Raw genomic sequence first — 14492 nt, forward strand, 5'->3', positions numbered from 1 at the left:
TTGTAGACAGGAAGTGCTGTCCTAGAGAACCTCCTCCTCCACCAACTATGTACATAGTTTTATCCTATGCATTCCTGTTTTCTGTGTTTTTTTTTGGTTTTTTTTGTTTGTTTGTTTTTTGTTTTTTTTGAGATGGAGTCTCACTCTGTCACCCAGACTGGAGTGCAGTGGTGCGATCTCAGCTCACTGAAACCTCTGCCTCCCAGGTTCAAGCGATTCTCCTGCATCAACCTCCCGAGTAGCTAGGATTACAGGCACCCGCCACTAAGCCCAGCTAATTTTTTGTATTTTTAGTAGAGACAGGATTTCACCATGTTGGCCAGGCTGGTCTCGAACTCCTGACCTCGTGATCTGCCTGCCTTGACCTCCCAAAGTGCTCAGATTACAGGCGTGAGCCACCGCACCCAGCCTGCATTCCTGTTTTTTTAATGGTTTCGGAGGGTAGGGGTAGAGATAGGGTCTCGCTATGTTGCCCAGTCTAGTCTTGAACTCCTGGGCTACAGTTACCCTCCTACCTCGGCTTCCCAAAGTGCTGGGATTACAGGTGTGAGCCACTGTGCCTAGCCTATAATGATCATTTTAATGTTTCCCATGCACTTATTTAGTTTGAACCCTCATAGCAACCCAATGAGGTAATACTCCCATTTCACATATAATACTGAGAGATGAGTTGCACAAGATTATACACTGTTAAGTAGCAGAGCCAGAATGGACTTCAGAATCCCAACTACAATACAAATGTTTATTTAAATAAAGAAGAAAGCTATTGTACAAATATCATTCTTCAGGTTTAGCTTACAGAGCCATGGCTATGGATTCTTAGCTCTGTAAGGAAGTGCTTCTATAAATTCTTAGGTTTAGAGATGATACCATCTGGGTACCTTTGCTTGAACCGTGCAACCACATCTGGGTCTAGTAGGTGGATCCCATCCAGTTGGTTTCCAAGGGTGATCCTGAAACAGGGTAAAAGGAGGGGCAAACCAGAAATCCTGGAATTAGAGGGTTTAATATTGTTAAAAAATGCATACCAAATGAAGACTGCCTATCATCATATCAAATATGCCAATTCTAAAAAGCTGAACATTAGAATAGTATATGGTAGAATTACTAGTTCAGAATTGGCATAGATTCTGGTGTTAAAATAGACTGGATCTGTATTATCTGAGGGTTAGTAACTAATGCTTAGCCAGGCCTGCTTCACAGAGTTGCTACCAGGGAGTATTCTTTGGATAAGCAAACTGCTAGCAGCATGTGTTTTAAGCTCTGTTAAGGGGTGAAAGATGTAATTATTGACAGATTAAATAGATAACTTCGTAACCACCAGGGGGCAGATTCAATACATCACAGAATGGCTGAGGAAGATCCGTAGGTTGTGAAGAGAGTAGAAACCCTAGGGAGCAGTGCTTTTGGGTCCTAGAACCTGTTGAGTTTCTAATGAATATTTGTAGAATCTCATAAAACAGTTTAAATACAAGCTTAAGTGGCTTATGAATCCTGTGAAGCTCATTTATGGACTAGTGGAAAACAATGTGAAGCTCTACTAAGTTCTGTCCTTAATCATAAATAATAGCCCCTTGAGGACTAGCCTATTCTCTGGTCACCTTACCAGTTGGGTTGCACATTGTGCGGTCGTCCAAATAACTCAATCTTGCGAGTGCCAGGAGACAGTCTTTCAATCATGCCATAGATTTCATCTGGTTTATGACTGGTGGAACGAACCTAGGAAATAGAAACTAGCTGCTTTTTAAGTTACACAAGATTGCAATTCTAACCCTTTCTATTATGTTTATGATCTAAATGAGAAAAATCTGGGATGAGAATACACCCAACATGAATAACTGATACCAACAAAAAAATGTGGAAGCTTTGGAGGCCTGGGAAGCACATACCTCAGCTACGATCACATCACAATCCAGACCCTGGTTGAAGCCTTGGGGATTTCCTTTGACACCAACCTGCTCACCACAGATAACAGATTACCTTATGAAACCACACCTTTTGAACTTTTTCTCAATAAGAAATCAAATGATTCTTCTTTGTGCTCCACCTATTGAATTGGGCCCCACTGCTGCTCACCAAGCAGTGTTCCTTCCCATGGTTCAACCAGTGACCTGTACGGCCTGTCCGAATGATGCGTTGCAGTTGATTTGTCTTCACCCAAATAATCTCATCTACCCGTTCATACCTGTGGGGCATAAAAAAGAACTAGAGTTTTAGCCAAACTTTTATAGTTTAGGGGTAGTACCATTTATAGAAGCAAGGAATCACAGAATACTCTGGGAGAAGAGAACATGTATCTCACTGTAACAGTATTACCCTCAAGAGAAAGCAACACAACTACTACTTACCCCCAGAGGTTTAGACATTCTCTCCCCAACTCCATGGCCCTAGAAAGAAATGAGTTAAACAACTATTTGTATGCCCATATTTTTTTTTCCCCTTCAAAATATGTGATGTGTTAAAACACTATAAACACTTTTTCAGTAGACATTCAGTGAACATTTACATGCACAACACCAAAAGCATGGTGGATCTAAGAATGAAAAGATAAAACAGTATTCTCAACAACCTTACCTTTCTCAAAGAACAAATGTAGAGTTAAATATATATTTGGGGTATAATTTGCATTGTAAACAGGCATTAGGACTCAGTAGAAAAAAAGACTGGCTGGGCGTGGTGGCTCACGCCTGTAATCCCAGCACTTTGGGAGCTCGAGATGAGTGGATCACAAAGTCAGGAGATAGAGACCATCCTGGCTAACATGGTGAAATCCAGTCTCTACTAAAAATACAAAAAGAAAAAATTAGCTGGGCGTGGTGGCACGTGCCTGTAATCCCAGCTACTCAGGAGGCTGAGGCAGGAGAATTGCTTGAACCTGGGAGGTAGAGGCTGCAGTGAGCTGAGATCACACCACTGCACTCCAGCCTGGGCAACACAGTGAGACTCTCTCAAAAAAGAAAAAAAGACTAAATCAGTCATACATTTAATAGTGGGGCTAGGAAAACCCAGGATTTTATCTCCCATTCAGTATTCACTCTTGTACTGTATCTGTCCATACCTACATAACTGAATTGCATTACCTGCCTGTGACCCAGAGGAAGAGAAAGCCATCATCCTGTAGTACAGGTATGTTGAGCCTGCGCATCTCATCGTCTGTCAGGGTCCCATAGGGCAGTTCCATGTGAATATCCCAGGGTGGGTCAGCCATCACAACTGCAAACTTGCCCAAGATACTGACGTCCAGGTAGCGGATATCACAACAGATCCACTGCATAAAGTGGTATTTGGTCATCTTCCCTACTTTAACTCCCAGATTCATGGCCCGAGTCCCTCTTTTCCATTTGATTTTTCCTATTCCCTTACAAGCTTATCTATCCCCCTCCATTCCCAATAAGCAAGACAAGATTGCTGAATTATGCTCTGCTTTCTTAACGAGTATGGCTGCCCTATCAAACAAGTCCGTAAGTTGAGACGAGTTTTCTGAGCAGACAGGTACCTGAGGTGGGAAGAGTCGGTCTGCACTGGAATCACCTCCAACACTCTGTGTAAGAGCAAGCTCCTGGCTTGGCGTGTGGTCTTTGCTGCCAGGGGCCTCAGAATCCATGCAAGCATCAATTTCATAGTGAACATACTTGCAGGTATCCATGTGGAAACATGTATTAAGGAAAGAGCAGTCACCTAAAGACTCATCAGTGTGTTTATTGATAATTCGTCTGGGAAAATAAAAAGGGAGAATCAAGATGGTGCTCCAGATGTAGATCCAACAGTTCAAATTCCAAATGATTTCAAAATGTCTATTTTATTACCCTCCCCTAATTCTATCGTTAGAGCTTCCTCCAAGAGTTTTAAGGGAGGAAGCTAGCATGGAAATCCATAATTCATACTACAGAACAATTGTAATTCCTCTGTGAGTAAAGACTTGGTTTCCTGTTTTACCACTGGAAGGCAAGCAGTGCAGGAGACTTGGGTAGAACAGAATAAAACACTGACCTAAGAGATTAGGTTCCTTTTCTCCTTAGATTATCCTCCTTTCAGACTACTATAACTTTCACTGTGGCTCAGAGACAGACATAACTTTGCTATTCTAAGAGGGAGGGAGCTTTTAAAAAAAAAAATCGCAGTTATTTGGGAATACAGCCTGTATTCTTCCCACACAATGCACTTCTGAAAGTATACCTTCAGGGTCTGGAGGACTTACACAAACCATAAACTAAATAAGATTACAGACAGAACCCCAATGACTGGAAGGAATATGCTGAAAAGGAATGGCTGCTTCTGACAAACCCATCCCACCTCATTCCCTTCCAAGAGACCTGAAGTGCAGCTTGCGACAGGGTCGATCAGCATCACTGGCTTTCATGCACTCCTCCTTGGTTCCATAGTCACAGAATTCTTGCACTTGGGCCCGACCTCGAGAGCGAAATTTTTCAACAATGGATTGTTCCTTGGCTGTTGTAGTATTTAATAGCTCTAGGATCTCCTGACTGACCTGTGACAGAAGTAGCCTTGGACTTAAAATGTCTTGTAGATCAAACTGGCTCTTAGACCAACTCCGCAAATTCTTTTTGACATTAATGTCTTAGAGAAATCAACTTTTTTTTTTTTTTTTTTTTTTTAAGAGATGGGATCGTGCTGTCACCCAGGCCAGAGTGCAGTTGTGTAATCATAACTCACTGTTTCTCCCACTGAACTCCCAGGCTCAAGTGATCCTCCCAGCTCAGCCTTCAATTGTAGCTGGGAATACAGGTGCATGACACCATGCCAGCTAATGTTTTAATTACTTTACTTTTTATAGGGATAGGGTCTATGTTGGCCAGGCCGGTCTTGAACTCCTCGCCTCACGTGATCCTCCCGCCTTGGCCTCCCAAAGTGTTGAGATTACAGGAATGAGCCATTGTGCCTAGACCTAAATTAGCTAACTTAATATTGGAAAATTGGAGCCTTCAGATAAGAGATTTGTTAGGGGTTCAGTCCTTCCTCACAAATATGCATTTGGGATGAAATTAAAATGGAAGAGGCCTGGTTCCTACCGCTAAGCATTATGTTAACGTCCCCTCCCCAGGAAGGCATTCCTTCTACAAAAAACATATTTACTGGGTGCTGAACTAAAAAGTATAGTGCTAAACACTTTACTTTTTAGCTCAGAGTCTATTCAATTCTATAAGGCAGGATACGCTGGTATTATCTTCACGTTACAGATGAGAAGACTAAGGCTCAAGAGAAGTTAATTAACATGTTCAAACTCACGCACCAAAAGTACCAAACAGATAAGAACTCATGTCAGGCCAATACTTATACTCAGAACCAATTCACATTATTTAGTCAATTTCCATAATTGGTCTAGTATTCCTCTCCATTCATCTCCCTATATTTCTGTATATTTGGATTCCTCTTCTCTTGATCCAATTCTTTCAGATTCAATGACAGATTATCTAAATAAGAATTTGTCGACATTGGCATTATTGACACTTTGGGACAGACAACTGTTTGTTGTGGGGGTTTGTCCCACTATGCACTGTAGGATGTTTAACAATATCCCTGGCCTCTACCCACTAGATGCCAATAGCACTCCCCCATGTGTGACAATAAAAATGTCTCCAGACATTACTAGATCCCCTGGGAGCTGGGCAGTAGGGAATCATCCCCAGTTGAGAACCACTGCTGTAAACAGTTCCTTGCCCTAGGGGTAATCCCTGTCAAACAAAGCTATAATTAAGAGCATATTGTGAGAGTATTTTCACATGACCCCTACCTTCTTGCTCTGTTGTTCCTTAGTGGACTGTTGGTTCAGAAGGCTCTCTATCTCCAGATCAACATCTGAGGCAGCATGTTTCCTTGATTTCTTGGCTGGCTCCTTTGCTGGTTCCGATGCTGAAGAGTTCAGACCGGAGACTAACGAACTGGCAAAGGCAGCTACTGTAGTTAAGTCCTGTTCTGCACGCCGCTTCTGCCCTGTGACAGTCCCTGCTACCTCCCCAGGGCCCTTCTTTTCTGCCACAGCACCCATCATGGCAGAGAGCTTGGAATGGTCAGCATAGGTCACAAGAGTAGGATGTGCATCATCTTGTAGGAGACCTCGCTTGACCTCAATCAACTCCTGAGCTGCAAATTTCTGCAGGAGGCTTTCTACCCCATCTTGAGTGGCAGGAGCATCTGGCTAGAGAAGGAGGGGAGGTATGGGCAATAAGACACTGACCGTGAACTGAAAATAAGTTGTAAATCCTAACTCTGTCAGGTCATTACCGTGGAGATGGCAAGACAGATGGACACAGCATCAGTGGGCAATGTTAAGGCCAGATCAGAGAGGTGGTGTAGCAACTTCTTCTCTAACTCAGGATCTGTAGCTAATTCAGGAACTGCTGAAGCTGTGCTGGGCTTAGGGCCACCAGAGGTGGGTGCAGTAGGCACTGGGCTGTCACTACGGAAGGTTGGAGACAATGCTGCCTCTGGATTCCGTAGATCTAAGAATGAAGAGAAGTGAAAATGAAAAAAGGCAACCACTGTTGGTCTATATATTTCTGAGAAGTCAAATTCTCTAGCATTCCCATACACAGATCTTTCATTTTGTGCAGGAAATTCTCTGACCAACTTTAGCACTAGATTACCTATCCTCAATCATACTAAAACATTCACTGCTTTGTCAAGATAATACTGGATTTTCTATCTACCTTTTCTCTATTGAGTGAGTAATGCTTTCCTAATTCCCTATCCTTGCTGTGATACAAAGAAAGTAAATTAGCATGATAGATTTAAATATCCCTACCACCTTTCTATCAACCTACATTTTAATAAAGGACAGGAATATACTCAACAACCTAGGCTGGGATCCGATATTCTTTTTGAAGCATGTAGTGTGAATTTTAATGAATTCAGGCCATTGATCAACAAAGTGTACAAAATGACAATGTTGGGGGCCAACAGTGTTACCTATAACACTCACGAACACAAAAATCTTAATACTTTGCTGAAGCCTTGGTTACCAAATGATATTTCCTGACTATATTATTATCATCTATTACTTCACAAGCTGGGTAGCCATCATAACCTTAATACGATTTGAGAAACTAAAATTAGGACAAAATGTTACCTTTGAGAAAGCCTAATATCTGTGGTGAATTAAAATATAGATGAAATATTAAACTCCTAGGACCTGAACTGAAATTGCTAAATAAAATAAGTAGGCCATTAGTTTACACTTAGAAATATTTTGTTTACTTAAATATTTCCATTCTGGTAAGGCACTGGGGCTCACGCCTGTAATCCCAACACTCTGGGAGGCCAAGGTGGGTGGATCACTTGAGGTGAGGAGTTCGAGACCAGCCTGGCCAACATGGTGAACTCTGTCTCTACTAAAATACAAAAAAAAAAAAATTAGCTAGGGGTGGTGGCGCAAGGTTATAATCCCAGCTACTGGGGAGGCTGAAGCAGGAGAATTGCTTGAACCCCCGGGGCAGAGGCTGCAGTGAGCCAACATCATGCCAATGCACTCCAGACTGGGCGACAGAGCAAGACTCTGTCTCAAAAAATATATAAATAAATAATTCATTAATTTGAAAATTTTCCACTCTAATGGAAACTGAATGTATTAAAATCTGACTCAGGGCTTGGTGTGGTGCCTTATATCTGTAATCCCAGCACTCTGAGAGGCCAAGGTGGGAGGATCACTTGAGCCTAGGAATTCCAGACCAGTCAGGGGAACATGGTGAAACCCAGTGTCTCTACAGAAAATTTTTTTAAAAATTAGCCACACATGGTGGCCTGTGCCTGTAGTCCCAGCTGCTGGGGAGGCTGAGGTGGGAGGATTCCACTCTCACCCATTTCTTCTTTCGTTTTCAGTTTCTCCAGTTAGTAACTGAAGATGTTCTTTGAGTAATTAAGAAGTGAGTGAGAAAATTTTTAAGTGAGAAATCTATAAAAAGAACCATGTTAACATAAATATTTCAGTCCCTACAACTTGGTATTGACTTTTCTCATTGGTAATCTGACTGATTTAATACTGCTCATTCCAATATCTAGTGATGTAATTCAGGTTATGAATCCTTGTATTAATAACACCTCCTGGGAGGTTTTTGTTCCCCCACATTACATTCAGAATATCAGAGCTGGAAATACCTTTTTTAAGGTTATTAGGAGGAGGGAGCTTATGTTTAATGTGGTGGATAAAACTTAACTGCTGGTTAATACAATTGTTATTCAGGTGAAATTCCCTAAACTTTTCACATGCAAAGTTTTGTATGTATACAGTCATTTGGGGAAAAGTTTTATCATCCCTAAAACTGGTTACTGTCCAGAAAATGATTAAGAATTCCTGGGTTCCAAATCCTTCATAAGGTATTTATTCATTTATTTATTCAACACATTTACTCAATGCCTCCGCTCTGCTGCAACTACACTGACATTCTGTTTCTAATCTAACGAAAATAATGTGTTGGGTTCAGCAAAATAATACATAATACTTGATTCACCTTTTAATTAAGAGAACCACTGAAATTAATATGGTCTGATTACAAATTTGCTGAATCCTTAAACATGTCAACATCTATATGCACATCTTCAATCTCAAGAAATATACTGGAGCAGTTCACATATTTACTATGTGCTAAACCTGGCCAAATATAGTTTGTTTCCATTAAAATAAAGATTTTTTTTTTTTGAGACGGAGTCTTGCTCTGTTGCCCTGGCCAAAATAAATATATTTTTTAAGTAATACTTTTCTTTTTAAAAAAATATACTTTACCAACATGAGATATAACACCCATTAGGATGGCGCTTCCTCAAAAATCAAAAATAGAATTACCGTATGATCTAGCAATTCTACTTTTGGGTATATGCCCAAAAGCATTAAAGCGGGGTCTCGGCCGGGTGTGGTTGGCTCACATCTGTAATCCTAGCACTTTGGGAGGCCGAGGCAGGCGGATCACGAGGTCAGGAGATCGAGACCATCCTGGCTAACACAGTGAAACACCGTCTCTACTAAAATTACAAAAAAATTAGCCGGACGTGGTGGCAGGCACCTGTAGTCCCAGCTACTCGGGAGGCTAAGGCAGGAGAATAGGGTGAACCTGGGAGGTGGAGCTTGCAGTGAGCCGAGATTGCGCCACTGCACTCCAGCCTGGGTGACAGAGCGAGACTCCGTCTCAAGAAAAAACAAAACAAAAGAAAACAAAAAAGAATTAAAGCGGGGTCTCAAAGAGATATTCGTACACCCAGGTTCATAGCAGCATTATTTACAATAGCCAAAAGGCAGAAGTAACCCAAACGCCCACCCATGGATGAATGAACAAAATGTGTTATATACATACAGTGGAATATTATTTATCCTTAAAAAGGAAGGAGGCCAGGCATGGAGGCTTATGCCTGTAATCCCAGCACTTTGGGAGGCTGAGGATGGAGGATCACTTGAGCTCAGGAGTCCGAGACCAACCTAAGCAACACGGTGAAACCCTGTTGGGCGTTTTGCCCAAAAAATACAAAAAATTAGCAGGGCAAGGTTGTATGTGCCTGTAGTACATACAACAGGCACCTGCCACCACACCTGGCTAATTTTTGTATTTTTAGTAGAGACAGGGTTTCACCATGTTGGCCAGGCTGGTCTTGAACTCCTGACCTCAGGTGATCCACCCGCCTTAGCCTTCCAAAGGCTGTGGACACCTGTAGTCACAACTATTCGGGAGGCTGAGGCAGGAGAATTGCTTGAACCCTGGAGGCAGAGGTTGCAGTGAGGTGAGATGGCACCACTGCACTCCAGCCCGGGCAACAAGAGCGAAACTCTGTCTCAAAAAATAAATAAATAAATAATAAAAATGCCAATCTAACAAAGGTCTCCCAATATTTTGCCCATAGTATTTTCCACTATTAACGATATGGATACATTTTAGTTCATTTTACATCATCTTTTGACACTCAGTTCAGTAGTCGGTAATTATCAAATTTCAGTAATGCTATAAAAAACAAGATGTGGCCGGGCGCGGTGGCTCACACCTGTAATCCCAGCAATTTGAGAGGCTGAGATGGGTGGATCACGAGGTCAGGAGATCGAGACCATCCTGGCTAACACTGTGAAACCCCGTCTCTACTAAAAACAATACAAAAAAATCAGCCAGGCATGGTGGTGGGCACCTTTAGTCCCAGCTACTTGGGAGGCTGAGGCAGGAGAATGGCGTGAACCCGGGAGGCGGAGCTTGCAGTGAGCCGAGATCGCGCCACTGCATTCCAGCCTGGGCGACAGATGTGGTAGGCAAATTTTTATTTCCGGTGAGAAACGAATGGAATAATCTGAACTTTTATCAAGTCTTGAGTTATATCTTACATGATAACATGATTCATAAACTTACAATACAGTGTTTCACAAGGGTTTCTTAAGAATCCTAAAGCTCAACAAAATACATTCTTTGAAATAATCAAAATAACACAGAAAGAACAGTGACATTCTGGTTTAATTGGTACGTTTCATCTTTACCTATTACCACAGTACCAAATGATGGATCAGATCAAGCTCTCGGTCAGAAGACAAGATACATTTAATTACAACCCCCAAAATACTTTTATAAGAGTCTTAACTAGGCTGGGATTACATCTGTAATCCCAGCACTTTGGGAGTCCAGGGTGGGAGGATAGCTTGAGCCCAAGAGTCCAAGACCAGCCTGGGCACCATGGCAAGGCCCTGTTTCTACAAAAAAACAAAAATTAAAAATTAGGCAGGCATGGTAGGGCACACCTGTGGTGCTAGCCACTCAGGAGGAGGCTGAGGCAGGAGGATCACTTGAGCCCTGAGGTCGAGACTGCAGTGAGCTGTGTTCATGCCACTGAACTCCAGCCTGGGTAACAGAATGAGATTCTTGTCTTACACACACACACAGAACACGGGTCTTAGCTATATTGTTAGCTAGATATACAAGTCAAAAGATATTCGTATCTAAAAAAGAAAAAATAAATAAATAAAAATAAAAAAGGATATGTACATGCAAGGAGAATACAGTCTTATTGTCAAAAATATTAAACATGTTTAGCAAGGACCTGGATCAAAGTATCAAGGCTCTAGTAGTTAGGTCTGCATACAGCACAAAGTTTGGTTAATACCAAAATGTAGTTAATGTCATAGAAAAATGAAATGAAACTTAAAATGACCAAGAGCAATTAGAATCATTCATTGAAAGAGTATGAATTTAGAAATGGAAAAGTATAAAGAAGTATGATGCCGGGCACAGTGGCTCACAACCTGTAATCCCAGCACTTTGGGAAACTGAGGCGGGCAGATCAGCTGAGGTTGGGAGTTTGAGACCAGCCTGACCAACATGGAGAAACCCCGTCTCTACTAAAAATACAAAATTAGCCAGGAGCGGTGACACATGCCTGTAATCCCAGCTACTCAGGAAGCTGAGGCAGGAGAATCGCTTGAACCTGGGAGGCGGAGGTTGCGGTGAGCCAAGATCGCGCCATTGCACTCCAGCCTGGGCAACAAGAGCGAAACTCCATCTCAAAAATAAATAAATAAATAAGTATGATGAGGAACAATTAAAACCAAGAAACAACAAACAACACCACAGATAGAGGATGGCCTGTCACAAAAACGACAGAAAGGTGAACACAAAGTAGTCAATGATGTAGTACACCAATATAGCGGCTTTTTAAAAGTTAATTTTGTAGGCCAGGCGTGGTGGCTCACGCCTGTAATCCCAGCACTTTGGGAGGCCAACGTGAGTGGACTGCTTGAGCTCAGGAGTTAGAGATCAGCCTGGGCAACATGGTGAAACCCCCTCTCTACCAAAAATACAAACATTAGCTGGGCATGGTAGCACACGCCTGTGGTCCCAGCTACTTGAGAGGCTGAAGTGGGAGGATCGCTGGAGCCCAGGAAGTCAAGGCAGCAGTGAGCCATGATCATGCCACAGCACTCCAGCCTGGGTGACAGAGGGAGACCCTGTCTCTAAGTAACTAACTAAATAATTTTGCAGATCACTTTGTTGAAACAAACAACTACCTGATCCTCAGGTTCCCTTTTGCAACTGCCATTGCTGAAAGGGAAAAGATTCCACAAGAGAATTAAATAGGCTGGATATGGTGGCTCTCACTTGTAATTCAAACACTTTGGGAGGCTTAGGCAAGAGGACAGCTTGAGCCCAGGTGTTCAAGACAAATTTGGGCAACATAATGAGACCTTATCTCTATTAAAAAGTTAAAAATTAGCCAGGCATGGTGGCATGCACCTGTAGTCCCAGCTACTCAGGAGGATGAGCCGGGAGACTGCTACACTCCAGCCTGGGCAACGGTGAGAGACGCTATCTCAACAACAAAAGCAAAAAAAGTCGTTGGCATCATTTATGCACATTTTTAAAAAGTTTCAAAACAGGAAACCAAAGAATAGGGGAAAAAACAAAACAAAAAACTGTATCTATAAATAAATCAATGAAGTTTCTAGAGCAAGGGAAAAAAAATTCTCCCTCTTAGGTAATTCAGAAACTACTCTGAGACTTGACTACTAATTATTGCCTGATGATATGACTTGCACTTCTTACTCTACTATCCTCCCCTCTTACCTCTTTAATTATCTAGGTCCTATATAGCCATAAAGGCCAAATTCAAGTGCCAGTTCCACTATGATGGCTTTGATGGCTTCACTACCTACACCAGCTCTTGTGACTTCTCTTCACTGTACAGACTGTAGACTCATTCATTTGGTTTGGTACCAAACCAAATGTACCTTGGATAAGGTATATATATCTTATCATATTCCTCACTTTTTGTAAGCATCTACCCTTGAATCCTATGCTTTTTAAACTTCTTGAGGACAGGGGCAATTTCTTACTTATTTTTGTCTAATTAGACCCATGAACACTGCAGATACTCAAGAAAGGTAATTAATTAGGTGGGAGGATCCTGCCAGTGCATCTTCTATTTCTAGCGGCCAGAATACGAGCACATGAACCTAACATGATCTAGACAAGATTTAGAGATGCAGTTGAAGATACTGACAAATACTGGAACAATCTACCACAAGGGTGATACTGAGTCACTATTTTTGCAGAGCTTTGATACTAGTTTGCCTTAAATAATTCAGAGTTTGTCCTGAGGCTGGGAGTGGATAACAGTGAACTTAATCTTTTAAATTTCCTTCAAGTTTTATGATCGTGACATGGGGGCAACAGGAGAAGAGAAAAAGTTTGGAAACCAAACACAAGTGTTTTCAGATTCCTGCTAGGTATGTAAATGGCTAAGTCAATGCCGGTAGGGATACTCATTCAGAAACACCCAGTGCCACTCTGTACGGGCCACTAAATTGGGCACTGTGGATATAAAGGTTCATTCCTCGCTTACTGTACCGACAGCTGCCAAGAAATGACCACTACAAAACAGTCGTTATAACTGAGGGAACAAAGCGCCAAAGCAGCAACAAAAAGGGGTTCTTGCTGCTTCGCGGGATAGGGGGCTGAGCAGCCTCACAAAGGCGACGTCCTCGCAGGCTGAAGAGGAGTGGGCAAGGCGGACGAGGGTGGGGCTCAAGCGTCGGTCCGGTAAAAGTGAGCTGGAAGAACCGAGGAGAAGGGCGAAGGTCTGTGCTGCTGAAGGTGGAGAGGGAGTACCATGTACGAGGCTTTATAGAAATGGCCGTTTGGTAAAGGGCAGTGACTCTGGAGCTTTTTCTCTAGGGATCCCGCCCGTCCTCCCCGGTTGAGCCTCGGCCCCAACAGCCCAGTGCCTCACCCAAGTGCCCCGAGTCCTGCTTCCGCCTCCGCTGCAGCCTCTCCCGCAGAGAGTCCAGCTGCTTCTTGTGGGCCTGGATAGAGCTCCACGTGTCCGACATCCTAGTCTCCCAGCTCTGACGCCTCTCGAATAAGGCGCGGCGGACTAGCACCTCCCAGCACTCGCTCCAGGATATAACCAGTTCTCACGCGGACACCCCGAAGGCTAACCGGAAAATGACCCCTGGAGATCAGCAAGACAGAAAAGTCATTTCCGGTGTCGCGCTTTCTTGGACGCTGTAGAGAGCCACGTTAGGTGTTGGCAGAGCGGCCGGTATAGTCCTTATAACCACTCTCTCATGCTTCCGGGCACAGTGAGGCTATGGTTGCCATGTTGGTGACTGGCAGAGCGGCCATGTTGCTTATAGACGCGCATGCGGCCATGTTGAATATTCGGAGAGGAGTCCTGAGAGTTGACCTGTGTTGAAGTAGCACTCGTAGAGAGCAACACCATATAGTACAGTTTTGGGGTTTTTTTGGTTTTTTTTTGAGACAGAGTTTCACTCTGTCGCCCTGGCTGGAATTCAATGGCGCGATCTCGGCTTACCGCAACCTCCACCTCCCGGCTTCAAGTGATTTGCCTGCCTCAGCCTCCCGAGTAGCTGGAATTACAGGCGCCCGCCACCACGCCCAGCTAATTTTTTGTATTTTTAGTAGAGACGGGGTTTCACTGTGTTGGCCAGGCTAGTCTCGAACTCCTCACCTCCTGATCCGCCCTCCTCGGCCTCCCAAAGTGTTAGGATTACAGGCGTG

At 43.1% G+C, this 14492-nt stretch overlaps 1 protein-coding gene across 1 annotated transcript; it reads right to left on the reverse strand.

Annotated features, from left to right (window-relative positions):
- Positions 1–728: 728 nt before the first annotated feature.
- Positions 729–14130, reverse strand: METTL3 (methyltransferase 3, N6-adenosine-methyltransferase complex catalytic subunit). Its single transcript, XM_063715508.1, has 11 exons — positions 13702–14130; positions 6244–6461; positions 5753–6157; positions 4314–4489; positions 3497–3713; positions 3081–3268; positions 2349–2387; positions 2077–2185; positions 1890–1955; positions 1607–1719; positions 729–953 (listed from the first exon to the last, which is right to left on the reverse strand). The coding sequence occupies exons 1-11, from the start codon at positions 13799–13801 to the stop codon at positions 842–844; spliced, it is 1743 nt and encodes a 580-aa protein (XP_063571578.1). The 5' UTR covers positions 13802–14130; the 3' UTR covers positions 729–841.
- Between the last annotated feature and the right edge of the window lie 362 nt (positions 14131–14492).

The sequence above is a fragment of the Pongo abelii genome, chromosome 15 (assembly GCF_028885655.2).
Source record: "Pongo abelii isolate AG06213 chromosome 15, NHGRI_mPonAbe1-v2.0_pri, whole genome shotgun sequence".
Lineage (NCBI taxonomy): Eukaryota > Metazoa > Chordata > Mammalia > Primates > Hominidae > Pongo > Pongo abelii.